The sequence below is a fragment of the Tribolium castaneum genome, chromosome 2 (genome assembly GCF_031307605.1).
Source record: "Tribolium castaneum strain GA2 chromosome 2, icTriCast1.1, whole genome shotgun sequence".
In the NCBI taxonomy this organism is placed as follows: Eukaryota; Metazoa; Arthropoda; class Insecta; order Coleoptera; family Tenebrionidae; genus Tribolium; species Tribolium castaneum.
In genome coordinates, this window is record NC_087395.1 from 5082573 (window position 1) to 5100629 (window position 18057).

Consider the following 18057-nt stretch of genomic DNA (forward strand, 5'->3'; position numbering starts at 1 on the left):
AGTACACATTTTTAAAACATTTATTATCTTTATGGTAAGTATAAAAAAATCAAAAAATATATAATATAGTTATTTTTCAAAGAGCTTTATATTTTTGTTCTTGCTTTATTTTATAAGGGCTGGCTGCTTTTTTGTTTATTTTTTTGATTTTAGGTGTTACATAAAATCTTTTCACACTAATTATACAAAAAAAATAAAGCAGTTTGCCGTTTTTAAAATAAAAACAAATAGTTATTTTTTAACAAGTTTGAGTGTAAATCGGACCGTTTATTTCACGAGTGGTTTATCATCCACGAGGTGAAATAAATGAACCGATTTACACGAAACCGAGTTGAATACGACATTTTATTCTTCTATTTAGACTTAACAAGGCTTAAAATTGCTTTAAATCACTTCAAAATAATCTGACGTTTCGTATTGAGAAATGTCAAAGAGTTGTCAAAACTGTCTTACACAAGAGAAAAACCGGAAATTTTGTCAGTGTCGAATAAAATTTCAAAGTTGGCGCCAATTTTTCATCGCCATTTTGAAAATAATTTAGTTGAATTGGTAAATTTTAAAGCTCTACCTATATTAGAAATTAGCCCTAAAAAATCTGCCTGTATAAGTTTTCTATTTAAGGAAAACGTAAGTTTGTTTTGTACACCCTGTATATTTTAAAAATAATTTTAGATAAGTCAGGGGATTAGTATCTACGGTTTAAAAAAAATTAATTTTCTAACGTTGAAAGGTTAATTAATAATGGACTCCTTGGGACGTCCCCTGTATATTTAATATATTCTTATTCTTTTGAATTGAGATAAAAGTGCAACCATCTGATCACAATTTCTCTTATTGGAATGACAACCGTTCAGTGGGTTGTGTTCTCAGACGTGACCAAGCGCTCGATCACTGGCACCACAAACAAGGGTTAGCACCTGAATTAATGACACAAAAAGTATAAATAGATCTTGTTCCACTTAATAGAAATAGTATCATTCTTCTCCTTTGTATGTGATGCCGAGTCATAAGTAAAATTTATCTTCTTTGTCTTGTTTCTATTTTCGCACATTGGCAAGGATGTGACGAGTTCATCGTTTCATTCGAGGAAAGAGCCAAAAAGTACGAAATTGAGTTGGTTTTTGATTGACCGTGATAGGCACTGACTGCATGTCTATCTTGCGTTTTCATCGGTTTGTGTATGACCTGGAATATAACACAATAAACAATCAAGTATTGTGGTCCTTTTTGCTTTCGTTTGGATTTTTGACCCAGTTAGAACTTGTACTTGTCGTTGATTTGAAATGCTACAAAATGATGTAATATCTTGCTTAAAAAATAACAATTAGTTCGGTTGAGTCGCTTGTAAACAAATCATTAAACTAGCAGTGGCTAAGGTCATCATGTTACATAAAGTTTAGTACAAATAATCTCACCAGTCTTCATCACGTAGCATGTGAGTAAATGTTATTAAAATGCGTAGGTTTGTTGAAACCTTCCAAAGATGTGTAACATTAAAAACAAACTGGAAAAAGGTCATCGTGTGTCGATTGAAGGATTTGTAATCGTGTGAGTTTTCCAGGAACTGGTGTCGATCGAGGGCAACAAATAACATTTAAATTACAAAACCAAAAATAGTCAACATTTATCAACTGCTAATAAACTGAAGCTAGTTTATTTAAAGGAATTGTGTAGGACGAGGAATCCATAAGCTTGTAGATATGAAACAATTTATGTATTGGAGAGCTAACTCCTGGATTGCATTTTTTCATTATTCTAGTAGAATTTTTCTTTTTTTATTATTTTTAACATATTTATGTAACTACGGGAATAAAACATTTATGCGAAACTATTTATTGTCACAAGAACGAAAAGCCTGTACTAAGGACAACATTTTCAGTTTTGTAAAGGTTTCTTAATGCTTTGAATTTTTTTTGTAGTAGTTTGTTTCTTAAAATATTTTTCTTGTAAACAACGATTGTCATATTTTAACATTTAGGGGTCTGGTTCTATTTCTTTCTGGTATGTTTATAGAAAAAAATTTAATTGATTGATTTAATTATTATTTATAATTGAGTTTATAAAATAGTTCACCAGAGCGTGGATTATAATAGGGAAAAAATTATGGAATACTTTTCAATCTTTTTTGCTTCATAAATAATTAACGGTACAATTTGCGAATCAGTATTTTACATTTTATACAAATTAGATATTTTATTGTTGCGGTTTGAAAAATTGTGGTTATGTGGATATGCGTCATAGTGTAATAAATTCAAGAAATCTACTTTAATAAATATGTTATGTCATAGAATATCTAGCTCAAAATTTAATTGCTGATTTTAGAAGTACGTAATGATAGACATGAGTGGTTATGCTTATACAACGCACCTATCATACGTAATAAAATTTTGTCTCTTGTAATTGTATTTTTTTAAATCTTTTTTATTGCAAATTTAATTTTGTTTTTTTAACATCTTTTACCAAATTTGATTTTTTTAACGCTCGCGCACCAAAATGTCTTTGTAGCAGAATTAAGTTAAAACAGGTTTTAGCCATGGCTTTATTCATATCTACAGGGTGGTGTATTTCTGTTTTTTTTAGTATAACCAAAAGTATCTACTAATTACTTGATATAAATATTAAATTTAATCATAATTAGTACAACTAGAAGCATGTCTATTCGTACTTTCTCATCGTTTGAGTAGTAATAGTTTGTGTCAAGACAAAGTTGACAATAGTTATTATTAGAACAATGTTTTGTTAAAAATTACAGATCCAGTGAAAGCTGAAATGATTAGATACATATTTTTAATTGCATCTAAAATAATGTCAGAAAGGCAACAAGAAAAGTAATCAAAATTATTTTTAGAAAACTCATCTGCTGTGGGTTTCTGGCTACCTATTGTATAACAAACAGTGCTCTCTTATCTCAAATAATTTTGGCTTTTATAGTGCGTCGGTAGAAAGCCCACAAATCAATTATAAGGTCGTATAAAAAGTAGAAACAGTAAACACAATGATGAATCAGCCGAAATATAGGCATTTATTGATTAATTTAGTTCAGTAACTTATTTTTTGTATTTCTGAATGAGATAGTTACAAAGCAATAGCTCTTCGTTTAACAAAAAAAACACGAAATGGCAAATTGAATGAATAAAATTCAGTTGATAAAAATTATGTAAGTAAAGAGAAATAAGAGAACAAAGGGAGAAATAGACCGCTTTTGACTGTTTTAGAACTTGAACATTGACGATTTTTCAAAAACGCGTATTCCTAACGAGTTTGTTGTGCGATGAAACGGAAATTTCTTAATTTTTTAAATGTTGTTTGTTTTGCTGTCAAAATTTTTAAATCTTGATCATTCAGTTAATTTAGTTCTGGGTAGAAATTAGAAACTGTTCACTTTTTATCCTTAAAGAGACGTCCGGAACCAACTAATTCTTTTTCCAAGTATTTTATTTTTTCTTAATCTTTTGATTTTTTGAAACAGTTAAAGTTAAAAATTACAAAAATGTGTAAGGGGCAAAGTTGTAATGAAATATATTTTCGTCAAAAAAGGTCCTGCTAGGACACCATTTCTCCTTTTTTAATAGTTTATGTTTAAATTGCTTCTCAAAGACCCAAACACTGTCCGTAACTAAATAGTTCTGTCATTATAGCGTTTTTGACTTTCTTTAGGGACTTTTGAACCATCCACGGTTCTTGAAGAAACAATTTAGTCGGAAATTTCTTTATTCGTTCAAAAGTTTCTTTATTAGAAAAGGACACCATATCTTCTTTTATAATGATTTATATTTAAACTACTTTTCAAAAACTCAAACACTGTCCTAAACGAAATGATCTTGTCATTAGAGCGTTTTTAGCTGTTTTATGACTTGAACCATTCACCATACGACTTTGTTTCTTATATTTTTTATTGTGGGATGAACGGAAATTCCTTGATTCGTTCAAAAGTGCTGTCAAAAATTATTGAATCTTACTTTTTTATGAATTTATAGTCTTGGGAAGAGATTTAAAAAACAGTCCTGAAGCTACTAATTATTTTCCAAGCATTTTATTTTGACTGTTAACTTATTACAAGTGTAATTTTCACAAAATCAAACATATGCTCAGCAGTAAAAGAAACTTTCTTGTGTACTTTTACCAATTTTTATTATAGTTTTGTGTGTCCTGCGTTATTGTATTTAATATTAACCAAGATCGGGAAGTAAACCCTTGAGTCTTGTTCCACTTTCTGTTAATCTAAAATTAATTGAAGCAGGTTTTAGGTTGGTGTGTAGATATTGTATGGCTCCCACACTAAATAGAAAGTTGCCTCGATGACGATGACGAGACACACTGAGGCGATCAAAAGAGTTGTATATTATAATGTACATACTAATGCAAATAAAATATTGTTTTCTTCTGACGTCAGTTCCATTTCTGGTTATTAACTATTCAATAAACGATGTGTTTAATCGCCACATCACGCGTTTTCCTCTTGTATATCTACGTGCAGAAGAAGTTGGCCGTACGCCAACCGAAAAATAGATTAGTCCAATGTTTTTGTTTATAAAATAATTTCGGGAATGCGGTTATTTTCGTTGTAAAAAAATTGCGTTTTGATTTTTTTTTCTGTGATTATGAAGTGTCGCAACGGGTCGACGTCCCCTAGGTGAGGCCTCCGTTATAAACAGGCTTTCGCTGACTTATTCAATAATTCAAGTGACTGCATCACACACAAAACCTGAAAATAATGAATGCTGTTTGTTTCAGAATGCAATGGCGACGTTACCAATGGCGACAGCATCGGGGGCTGCACGGGCGGTGGTGGAGGTTCTGCCTCCGATAGTGGCGACCAGATGGACGCCGATGCCCGAGCCAAAGAACTAGCCCATCGCAAGGAGGAGGCCAAAAGGAAACGCCGCAAAAAGAAACGCACCGGCTCGTCGCTAGTTTCATCGTGTTTCCAAGGTAAACATTAACACAATTTTCCAATCAGTAAACAAGATTTTTGACATTGTTTTTAAATGGTGGAAAAACAATTTCATTAACACATGCATATTTATTATTTGCATTGGAAATTCAGATTATTGGCGCCCAGAAATACTCCATTTTGCTCCTGAAAATACAGTGCAACCTTGATAGCACGAACCGATGTAGCATGTTGTGTTCGGATATGAAATTTTTGGTGTAACTGAATTTTTTATTGTTTTGTTTATTTTCATTACGTATGACTAAAATATTATTTGAATTTTTTTCTAAAATCTTGGTTAATAAAAACTCTACAATAAGTTGTCAGGTCAGGTGATACTTAAACATTTGTTCTAATTACTACGGATGACTAAAATATTATGAAAATACTCTCCCAAAATTTTGTAGCACAACATACAGTATCATACAAAACGCTTATTTACAATCTAAAAAATTAAGATGAAAAACTTTTCACATTTTGTTAGTCAAAACGTAGCCTTTCTTTAAAAATGTTTTTCGATGAAATGATATTTCTAATACTAAGTAGGAAAAATTCAAAAATTTTGTTTAGAATCTAATTTTGCTTTATATCAAAATTAAAACTTTTGTCTCTCCCGTATCTTAACATTGCAAATTGTTGCCGGTCTATCCCATAATAATTGATAAAAAAAAATTTAATGCTTTCTTGCGAAATTTACAGTTAAGTTTATTTGAAGTTAATTTACTTCTATAGTGTTTAATAAAATTAAAAAATACAAAAAATAGTTACATACAGCTACCAAAAAAAGTCGGCATCAGGCCACTTGTTAGTTCAACATTTATTTTAATTATGGAAAACTAAAATGTTTTAAAAATTCTTTCAAAATGTCATATTTTGATATACATACTATAATAATCGAATTAATACAATCTTTAAAATTAAGAAAAATATTTTCAGGTTTTGTTACTTCAAAATTTGTTTTATAAAAAAGATTGTTTCTCGATGAAAGAATATTTTTGTTCGAGAAATCTTTACTACTCGCTTAGTGGAAAAATTTCAAAGATTTCGTTTAACACCTCCTGTTTTGCTTGATACAAAAATTAAAAAAAATTCTTTATTGTGTGTTGCATTGGAAATTATACTTTTTGTTTCCATAAATTTTTGATGGGAGTTATTTCAAATGCTCTATTTGAGGAATTTACACTTTTCTATTTTATTTTTTAATTCATCTGCATATATGAACTTATTTCAGAAGTGTTTAATAGAAATTTAACTAAAAAATTATAAAAAAGTGGACACTATCTTTCCAATAAGTGGGATACACAATTATAAAAATTTAAAACTAAGAAAATAACTCAGATTTTGTATTCAAAACCTAAATTTTCTTAAAAAATATTACTAGGTGAATATTTCTGGTTTTTTGTTCGAAAAATCTATTATTGACAGAGTTCGTAATTTCAAAAGTTTCGTTTAACAGCTTTTGATTTGCTTAATATAAAACTAAACAAAATTCTCTGATACGTTTTCACTTTGATCGAGTGTTTTTTTAATGCTTTATTTAGGAAATTTACAGTTTTGTTTGCATTTGATTAGTTTAATAAAAAAATAAAAACAAATCAACCCCCATATATACTTCTGGTTTTTTCTAGCCGGAATTCAAAATATACCTACTCATAATTCATAATAAAAAACATCTACAATTTAAAACTAAGAAAAAAAAAATAAAGATTTTGGTAATTTAAACCTAACTTTTCCTCAAAAATGTTACTCCATGTCTACTATGGTAAAGTGATTTATTTCAGAGGTTTCGTTTAACACCTTCTGATTTGCGTTAAATTAAAAAAAACTTTTATTTTACAATGGAGGTTGTTATTTTAGGATCGAATAAATCTATCATCGTTTTTTTTGTGTGCACTTTATGGAAAGTTAGTTTTTTATGTTTTTGGTCCATATGCATGTAATTAGTAATTACTTCTGAACTGTTTATTTAAAAATTAAAATGAAAAGCGAATATATACAATCATATTAAATAATAATTTAATTATTATAATAATATAATCAGTCGTTGGTTCTTTCAATTAGAGGTCAAAATGGACTCATATTTGATTTGTTATAAAAAAAAACGTATTTCGTAATTTTTGTTGCTATGAACGAAACTAAAAACTTTCTGTTGTGTCTTATATTACAGTTACTCTTTGGTCTTATAAATATTTGATAGATGATTTTTTTTAATAATTAATGCGCAATTTTGGAAAATTTTTAATTTTGTGGATGAAATCTGAGAAATCTTGAAAATGCGAAAAAGAAAATTATTTATATGATTTTTAGGCATCACGTAATGTATTCGTGAATTGTTTAATAATATAACAGTAATAAACATATTTTAAATAAAAAAATAACAAAATCAGCTATCTGTTGCAAAATTTTTGGTTCTTTCCATGTAGAACTCAAAACATACTAACAATCACGTTTTTAATTGTTTACAATTTGAATGACCGTCACGCTTTTTGGTGGTCAATGAAGATTTTTTTGGCGAAATAGCGGGAAATTTAAATGTGAATATGATTTGACTTTTAGGATCATTAATTTGTGCAGAGAAAATCGCTGTAATAAATTGATAAGTCATAATTTATTTCAAAATATGATCATGTGATCATTATCAGAAATATAAATAATAATAATAGCTTGTATATTTTATTGTTTTTTCGATCAAACTAAATAATTTTTAATCGATTTGTTAAAAATAAAAAATGACAAATTCGAAATCAAGATAGAATCTCAAAGTTATTGAGTGGTCACATGTTCGTAGTACTTTTCACATCCTTCATTTAGTGTTTTTCAAAAACTAAATATTTAAGGTTTTATACTGTGTCCACTCTATGATTAAATTTGCAAAATGGCATCCGGTATCTAATCTGACGTAATCCACGTTTTTGCCGCTGTTGTTGAACCATCACAGTCGCCAACTGGAAATAATATAGGCCTTGAATTTGCGAGTTGAATAATCAAACGGGGAAATGTTAATGAGGTCGGTGAGCGAACGGCTGTTTTTATGAATCTTTTATTATTTCCTTGTTGCATAGTCACTGTTATTAGAAATATGTATGCAAGTTTGGTGGTGGGCGATGAACAATGAAAAATTTCGCTTTTTTTTCTAAATTTCTAACCGCGATTGTTGAGTATACATTGTGCCACGTGATTAGACACGCGAAGGTAAACAAGAGATGTTATTCGCTTGATTTTTTCAAGTGGAGGTCCGTTGCCAGCACAGCGAATTGTGGATAATTGCGTATTTTTAGCGACTATTGTTGTGAAACGAACTTGGATCGCAACTAGAACTTTAACTAGGATTGTTATTTACATTAGATATTCTTTATTTATTTGTTTACAAGGTGTAAACGTTTATCAGCCTTCGAAAAAGTCCCGCCGGGTATTATTTGATATTTAAGATTGTTTACCTCTTATTAACGGATCTATCATCGTAATAACCAGTAAACTGGAATTTTGCAATCATAATAAATTCCGTCCGATTGATAAATAAGCGCTTAGTAAGCTGTCTTCGAGCTGTACGTCAGAACATCAAATGTTAACGCACTAAATTCGTCAGTACATCACTTATCACTTTGCAAATATTTTCTCAAATTGATAATAATAATGGAAAATCACCTTTCATAACATTTTTGCGCCTTTTTTTTACAGATTTGTATAAACTTTCTGGCGAAATCTTGGGTGAGGGGGCCTATGCCAGTGTTCAAACCTGCATCAATATTTACACCGATCAAGAATATGCAGTCAAAATCATCGATAAGGTACCGGGTCATGCCAGGGCTCGGGTGTTCAGAGAAGTTGAAACTTTCCATCATTGTCAAGGCCACCCCAATATCATTCAGCTCACCGAGTTTTTCGAGGATGAAGAAAAGTTTTATTTGGTTTTTGAGAAGGTATAGTTTGAGTTAGATATAAAAAGAAACTATCTACTTATTTTTCTTATTTATTTATTTTAGATAAATGGAGGACAGCTGTTGAGGAGGATTCAGGAGAATAGGTATTTCAGTGAAGCTGCAGCAGCTGAAATAGTACGAGAAGTTGCTTCAGCATTGCAATTCATGCATGCCAAAGGCATAGCCCACCGTGATCTCAAACCTGAAAACATCTTGTGTGTGAATAAGGATACTATTTGTCCAATTAAAATTTGTGATTTGGATTTGGGATCCGGGATTCGCTTCCAGTCCAGTGTTTCGAGTCCGCTGGCAACTCCACAACTTTTGACTCCGGTAAGTGTATTTCTTTGCCAGCTCAAAGACTGTTTATGACTGTATTCTTTTATTAAAACGCTTAAATTGTATTAAATTGGTGTACAGTAATTTTTTGACATGCGCCCCACGTTGGGCGCCAATTTACAACATTTTGGTTTTCTGCCCCACGTTGGGCGTCAATGCAAGGCTGCCAGGGGAAAACAAGTAATGTCTTTTTTCAAGAACTTCAAATAACAACATTATATGGTGGGAAAAACTATCGATTGTTATGTTATGTTTATTTAAAGAAGAAAATACATAAACAAAGATAAAATCATTATTATTGTTATTATTATTATTATATGATTTTTCTTGTACTCGGCCTTTTTTCTTTACGTTTCTTTCATGTTAAGTTTAACTTCATGCTGTCTAAAAAAAATTGTATGTTGCTGCTAAAAACATACTAGGAGCAATATTTTGCTAAATTAAAACGAATTTGCAAACTACTAGGAACTTGTTTTTCTCATAATGTATGGATATTTCTAGTTTTTTTCCTGAACATACTCCACGATTATACAAACTTTTTTCTCCTGCCCCATGTTGGGCGCCAATTTAAAATGGGGCTGGTAAAACATTCAGAAAAGAGTTTGCTTTGTTTTATTTAAATCGAACAGAATGATACAAGGAAAGTAGTACAAAAGGGGTTTTACCTCTCTTTGCAGCGGATCTAAAATTGTACGACTAAGATATTGTATTCTGTCATATACAGAGGTACTGCCAACATCTGTTTTCGATACTAATAACAGTCTTGTGATCTTAAAAAAATTAAACTCGTCCTTATCTTTGAGAACCAAATTTTAATGAACACCTCTAAATAACGGACACCTCTTCACAACGGACAATTAAAGATTCCCCATCGGTGTCCGTTGTTGAGAGATCTTACTGTGTTTCAAAAACTGATAGTTGTGGATGAGAAGTTAAAACTGATCGAAATTTCCAGACAATTATTCTTAAAAAGGGTTGAAATTTGAGTTGGTTTGATTGATCACTTTACCAAAAAGAATTCTTGTGCTCAAAAGAATTGGTTGGTTTTTGACAAATTAAATTTTAACTAGTTCATCAAGAAACAATAAATAAAAAGCTGAGGGCGAAATTACGTTAACAATTTTGAATACTATTGCTTGTAGACGTAAAATGAGAGCAGATAGTAAAACTTTAATAATTTTGCATATGAAAAGCTAGATCATTATTTTTTTGAACTATATAACTTTAGTAAAAAAATTAAAGTATTTTCTTCTTTTTAGTTGCAAAATGAGAATAAATCATTGATTGATACCTTAAAAACTGTGAACTGTAAATTTTTTAAATTATTTTACCGAAATGTTTTATTATTTGTTAAATTTTCTTGACGTGGAAACGATTAACAAAAACATACTTTAAAAAAAACGACATTTGAAAACGTTTTGTTTGTTTCTTTTTTTTTTTTTAAAACAAACGTTTGATATGTCGGTTTTATTAAACTAGGTTTTTGTTGTTTATTGGAATCTTTTATTATTTTCTTCTTCATGTTTGGCTCCAAATTATAAAAAAATTTTGACTTCCGCTCCACGTTGGGCGCCAATTTATAACATTTATAATGATCAGTTTGTCTTCTACTTCAAGTTGGGTTCCAATTAAAGACTAGAGGGGGAAAACAAGGATTGTATTTTCTTAATTTCAAAATTTTTAACTAATAATTTTTCTGCTGGGAAAAATTGCAAACTACTGATTGATAAGTTAGTTCAAGGAAAAAGCGCAGAGAAAACTTAGATGTAGATGAAAACTTTTAAATTTTTACCACAAATATTTTATTTCTTTGCTATTCCAAAGGTTTACTGTCATTTATTTGTTAAAATGCTTAAACTGAATACATTGTAACAAGTCTTTAGTGATTTTGCTGCTAGAAAGACCTTTAAATTTTTAGAGTTTTAGATAGCATAAATTTTTAGAAATCTAGTTGTATTTTTCTCAATAGAAGTTGTAATTATTTAAGGAGTAGCTATTTTGAAAATTTACTTGAATTATTGCATGAAGACATCTACTTTTTGTTTAAAAACTTTTTGAATTTAGCAAATAAATAAAATTAATATGCAAAATCTACAGTTAACTTTTTTATCATTATACAAATAGATGTTTTTAAAGAGTGAATTACGCTATGGTTTAAAATTGTGTAAGTCTCAACAGCACCAAACACTTTTAACTTTATAGTCTTGTGTTTTTTTACTTGAATGCAAGTTTTTTGTTTTCAACCCCACGTTGGGCGCCAAATTATATTGAGTTTTTCTCTCCTGCCCCACGTTGGGCGGCAGCTTTATACCATTGGATGTATTCATTATTACAAGTGTGTAAACTTTAATTTAAATTTTGTGGTGTGTGTTTCAGGTGGGCAGCGCTGAGTTCATGGCGCCCGAAGTTGTGGAGGCCTTCATCGGCGAGTCGGACTCGGTGGCGTACGACAAACGTTGCGATTTATGGTCGCTGGGCGTCATAACGTACATTCTTTTGTGCGGTTATCCGCCATTTTACGGCAAATGCGGTCGTGACTGCGGTTGGGAACGAGGCGACAATTGCAATGCTTGCCAAGATCTACTCTTCCACAGTATCCAAGAGGGCCGATACGACTTCCCCGAAGCCGAATGGGGTAACATATCGGACGAGGCAAAGGATCTGATATCATCCTTGCTGGTGAAAAATGCCAGCGAACGCATCAGAGCCGAGGAAGTGCTCCAACATCCGTGGTTGAAATGCGCTAGCGAATCGGCGACTTTGACCACGCCCGCCATCATCAAGAAGAACAATTCCGCGAGAGAACTATCGCAATTCGCGGAGAGCGCTATGGCTGTGAACAGGGTGGTGCAGCAACACTTCAGCATGAAGCTGGACTATCTGGAGAGGCCGAATGTCTATCCGATTGACGAGAAGGCGGCGCCTTACCACGCCAAGGTACATTACTTTTTTTACTTATTTTTTTTTATTCAGTTTATCTGAACTTTTTGCCTATACACAAAGTAATCTCTTTAATTAATAAGTTTATTAACATTCATCCTAATTGAAATATGAAAATGGAGTCCGAAATTACAAGGTTTAGGAAAAATCTTCTATTGTTTGTTTTCCATTAAAAACTCGATAGTTCAGTAAAATCAAATACCGAGTAATCATTATCCATGTGTTCTAATATTCCTGTCGTTTCCTAGGTGATGTTAAGAGCAGTTAAGCAAATTAAGAATATTCCTAATATCACCTTAGAAAATGTTCATATATTTTTTATTATTATAAAAAAGGATACCTTTCTGACAGAAAGTTACTATTGTCGAAAAGTAACTATTTTTTAAATGAAAGTCAATGTGTGTAATATTTTTGAAAATCCTATTTTTTCTGATTCGAAATGTAAATTAATCTTTTTATTCTGATTTTTGTGTGGTTAGTTTTGAAAAAATATGGGATTTTGAATTCATAGTAATTTTATGTTATTAGAAGTAAAAGTAATACTACAGGTATTTCACATTCAGCTGAATCATATGAGGCTATGAGTGCAATAGTGGACTAACCCACAAAATTTCTTATAGTCTTTTCCTTAATGATCTGAAAATAATGATCAATTTCAAAGTGGACCAAATGACTATTATTCATGTGAAATTAAATTTTTTGGTTCACTTTGAAGTTGATCATTATTTTCAAATCATTAAGGAAACGACCATAAGTTAGTTTAAGAAATTTTGTGGGTTAGTCCATTATTGCGCTCATAGTTACATATAAACTCATTTTTAACAATATAATTATTTAGACATGAATATAGCACGAGAGGAATTTTTTCAATACTACTATTTTTTCAATACTATGCTTGAATCTTGCCAACGTATAGAGTATTGGTAGATACTCATGATTGTTTGAACGCATTTCCCCCTTTTTGTATTTCACAAAAAATCGCTTATCTTCTAAGCTCTGTGGCTGAAAAGAACAACTTTTATCAGTGACATTCAGTCATAAAGGTGGTCACTTTTAAAACGTTTGTTTGTTTAAACTGACCGTTTAATACGATTGTACGTGTTTTTTAGTTTTTTTCGTCAATCTTCTCTTAAATTTTCTAGTTTTTATCAAGTAAATTTTATGTTAAATAAGGTATGTAGGCAACCTTTCATATTGATAGAACAGATCAAAAAAAATTGCAGTGAATAGGGGAAAAACGACCTCAGTTCACTTTTGTAAGAAAATGCCATTTTGTAGCATTTTGAGTGTATTCTATCAGATAGTCGGTGCGAAAAATAGCAAAACATTGCAAATGTGACTTTAGTTCAGAGAAAAGTATGTTAAAAGATTTACTATATTGGTAAAAAACGACATGAAAAAATTTGATTGTTCGTGATTTGATTTGATGCAGACTAATATCGATTTCTTCTTCATTTGACAGTGTTAAACATAAACAAGCCTTAATTTTTTTTACTAACATTATAATTGCCAGGTTGGGCGCTAATTTATAACCATTTTAGTCGTCTTCCCCACGTTGGGCACCAATTTACAACCATTTTAGTCGTTCCCCCACGTTGGGCGCCAAATTATAACCATTTTTTTTGTCTTTCCACACATATTTGGCGTAAGTAAAAGATTAGATTTTAATTTATTTAATTAAAAAAATAAATGCTTTAAATATAAACAAATATTATAAAAAAAAGTAATAAAATTAACAGAATATCTCTTATTTTATTTGTTCAGTTGAAATTTTCTTTAATAACTGTTCTCAAAACTTTTAGGTAAAATAGTTTTTTTTTCAAGGTCAGCTACTTTAAACAATAAATATGCGATTTTATTAAAAATACTATTAAAAACAAGCATAAGCACTTCAAAAAGGTTTTAATTTACATTTTTTTTATCTATTAACAGAAAACTTTATATAATTAAAGCTGAACAAATTATTAAAAAATTGCTGACTACATTATTAAATTCTCCATAAAAGGTATCTCAAATATCAAGCTTTTGTAATAACAAAGATAAGATTTCGCTAGACATGTCATTTTTTTTTTGTTTATGTTCAAAAACAAAAGTGACGAGATACGGTTATGGATAACTGGCGACGAGTACGAGTGTGAAAAATTAACACCACTGGGCGTATTGTTATCTGATAAAGCAGAAATATTGCAAGTTTTTTAGAACTTTTTTATTGTTTTTACGATCGTTAAACCATATTATATCATTACTGTGCTCAGTTGATCGCTTACAGCAAATGTGTGTTTAACCATTCATTTAAAAAATTAAAAGTTAACAAAATTTGTTTTTACACTAGCACTGGCATTTCTAACATTTTGAATAAATTCAGAAAATTTCATTAAAAAAATTACTAGCCGCAATTTTAGCTGTGTATATCAGTAACTTTCCTCTTTGAAGAAGTGTTCACCAAATTAATAATAGTACAATTAACAATTGTTAGTGCAATAAGCAATAATTTTTTAGAAAGTTATGCGAAATTGGAAAAAATTGTAAATAAATAAACATTGCACTCGGATTCGCCTCGTACACGAAACTATTTTTACAAACAACTGTTTTAAACATTTTTTTAAACTTTTTTATTGTTAATTTAACAAATCCGTTTTGTTGCAGGTGTTTGGCTTGAGTCCGCCTAGCGAGAGCAACCTAATGCAGAGGCGGATCAAAGGTCGATCGTGCCAGTTCTTGCTGCCCACTCCGGCCCCCGCCATTCCCAGTCCAAGCGGTTGAAGACGTGTTGCGCAAGCATCTCCAATATTTTTTTACAAAATAAGGAAAAAAAAGAGAAAAAGTGCACGCGCAGGAGGCGCGTGTTTTGTTACTTTCGTTCAATTTTTTCGTCAGAATATTCTTCTTCGTTTTCATCATGAGTCTTTTGACTGTGTCAGGACGTCGTCTGCGTACGCAAATACGCAGAATGTCGTCTTGGCACAGTTGTGGCGTCTCCGGCCTAGTGTTAGTCTTTTGGAGATTGTTTTCCAATTTTTTTTTCTTTTTTTTTTGTATGTGTTGAGGTGGACTGATTGCGGTCAGTCCGCATTGTGATAATTAAATAAGCATCTAAGCGTGCGAAGTAGCGCACGATAGACTGTAGACAGCGTACCTGCTTTATGTTCGGTAAGATACAGAACATTAATTCGAGGGACGGCCGTCCCACCATGTACTGACAGTCCATTGTATTTTAAGAGTCCTAGTAAGTTCGGATATTTTTTAAAAGATTTTGTAATGCTCAAGGGTAGTTTCCGGTATTCGCTAGTAAGGTGCGCAATTTTCGGTCAGTCCCAGTGAAAAAAAAAAGTTTTTGATGGCCAAAAATTCTGCATCATCTTCCAACACTCAGGGTTGTTCATTAAATGGCGAGTCATTACAAAACTTATATCAGAGAAGGGCTCGTAACGCCAGAATGAATGTCATTAGTTTGTATGTGATATAGGGTGAAAGATATCCCCAGGAGAAGATCCGACATGATTGGAGGAGTATTCGTTTTTCTATGCTTATTTTTATGGCATTTATTATGTACGAAAGTACGAAATATTGTATTTTCCAATCAGTTGATACCAAAAATATGATGAAAAATTTATAAAAATAAAATATTTAAGTCTTAATTTTCATCCAGATTTCTTTAATACCTTTATCAGCACTGCAAGTGCCATCGTTTGTTTTTCTTTATATTTGTGTGTTGTAAGTGCATCGGTATGAGAACACCGTACTTTGTTTTTCCTTCTCATGCCGGCGCAATTATAATGCAGTTTTCAGATCAATTTATAATGTTAATTAATGACGTATTTTTTTTACAACCAAGCAAGCTAGAGTTGAATAAATTAGTGATGGAAATTTATGTACCAAGTGTGCTTTAATTTCATATAATAAAGACCGATTTTTTTAATTTATTGTTTGCTTTTTTACCATGTTTTATTTCAAGAAGATGTTAGAACCTTTATTAGAAGTCACCTCCCAAGATCCTTTAACTTTTTTCCAGGAACCGAAAACCGGACCGGAACCCAAATTGAGTTGTAAAGCGGAACCGTTACGACAGAATTTTTATTTTATTTGGATCATCTTTTCAATTAATAAGAGCAGTAACATTATGGTACATTATTTTGGTTACACCAATTTGTGCAAATATAAATTGGGATTATATTCATTTATTTACTCATTTATCTTCAGAATATAAAATCTACACACCAGTTATACCTTAGACTGTTTTTAGGAGATACAATAATTAGAACAAATTTAGACTAAAGAATTAAAATTCAACATACTTATAACCAAGGTAGAATTAGAAACCAGACTGGAACCAAAACAGGAAACTGTATTCTGTTTTCAGCCATTCTATTTTAACGAATGGGACACTGCACACATTATTTTATTTTCAGTTTTTACTGTATCAGTGGAAGTGAATTTATCTTTACAGGAGCTTGGTACCAATCAAATTATTTGCAATACAATTAGTGCCACATTTTTTAAATTTGAAATACGAGCAGGAAAAATAAATACACATTGATGACGGATGGGACACAAAAAGGACCTCACTTTTTTGTCTATTCTATCTACTCTTCTATTTCTATATTCTTTCGGTGAATATTTACGTTTTTTATTTGTTCAATTATAGTTAATACCTAATATTGACGAATGTAAAATTTTGTATAAATTTTGAACATAATAAACTACTAGCATTGAACAATCGTTACAAAATTCTGTTAATTTAAAGGCCACTAATTCCAACAACTATTTTAAAGTAAAAGGTGGAACCTGTTGAAAACTTTTGAAACCACAAAACCGAAAAATAAAGCATGTGTATGAAAATAGGTCTAAAAAATGTCTTGATAAGTTTTGATTTTTAAAGACTTAAAACAATATTAAAAGTAGACAGTGAAAATTAAAAATTCTTGTTTAGAAAAATATTCAAAAAATAGGCAACAGTTGTATTTATTCAGTATTTTATATTATCGCCTAAAAGGTATAGTATCTAAATTTTAGAATCCAATGAATTACTTCAATTTAAATAATTATCTTCTCTCAACTCTTTTCTCGCATAATACATTAGATATAAACCGAATAGTGCATTTTGAAAAAAACTTAACATTACTAAAATCATTTTGAAATTTTGGGATTAGGTTGTATTTTTTTCTGGCTGTTTTAATTTTTTTTTCTATCGGGCCGGGATCAAAATGTTCTTGATCATCTAGAACCGTAACGAAACCGAAAATTTTTTATTCATCTGGCTCATCTGGAACCAGGACCGTAACAAAACCCAAAATTTTTTTCTCATTAAAACTGGAACCGTAACGGAACTCATAATTTTTATTCATCCGGCACTAGAACGGAACCTTTATTTTGTTTGGGTCCAGGTCCCTGATTTTTTCCTAAAATTGCGAAAATGGTCGCGAAAATTTAAAACGATATTTTGGCTACTACCCCACGTTGGGCGCCAATTTAATACAGTTCGGTTTCTTCTGCCAAACGTTCGCTGTTAATCTGTAACAGTTTTCTTGTTCAAATAAACACGATTTGTATTTGAATAAAGGCCAGGTTCGTATTTTTCAGTTATTAAAACTTATTGTAACTTATTGTTCAGTTGATAAAAAAGACGCATAATAATGGAATTTTAGAATAAATAATTATAATCTGTAACAAACTGTGGAAACTTTATAACAATGTCTACTGACCAACGTTAGTCAAATTATAATTGTTTTTTTGTTCTCTCTGCTCCGTTTTATGCACCAGTTCAAAGATGAATTTGAGGAATTACCATTTGTGTAAGTTAAAATAATAAAGTTAATTGATAATTGTATGGACGATAGTCTATTGTTAGCCCAGTTAAATTAGACAAAAAAATACAAAATAGATGCCTTACAGCTATTTTTGTATTTTGCCACAAGTTGGGCGCCA

General features: G+C 30.9%; 1 protein-coding gene across 3 annotated transcripts in view; it reads left to right on the forward strand.

Moving 5' to 3' along the window:
• Nucleotides 1-16051, forward strand: part of LOC658754 (MAP kinase-interacting serine/threonine-protein kinase 1) — a 40944-nt gene extending 24893 nt beyond the window's left edge. For all 3 annotated transcript variants that reach the window (XM_008201042.3, XM_064354621.1, XM_965116.5), the window contains 5 exons: nt 4735-4932; nt 8612-8853; nt 8917-9186; nt 11569-12129; nt 14779-16051. In XM_008201042.3, coding sequence (XP_008199264.2) covers nt 4735-4932; nt 8612-8853; nt 8917-9186; nt 11569-12129; nt 14779-14895 — 1388 coding nt within the window. In that variant the 3' untranslated portion in view covers nt 14896-16051. The remainder of the gene's footprint in view (nt 1-4734; nt 4933-8611; nt 8854-8916; nt 9187-11568; nt 12130-14778) is intronic.
• The last annotated feature ends 2006 nt before the right edge of the window (nt 16052-18057 follow it).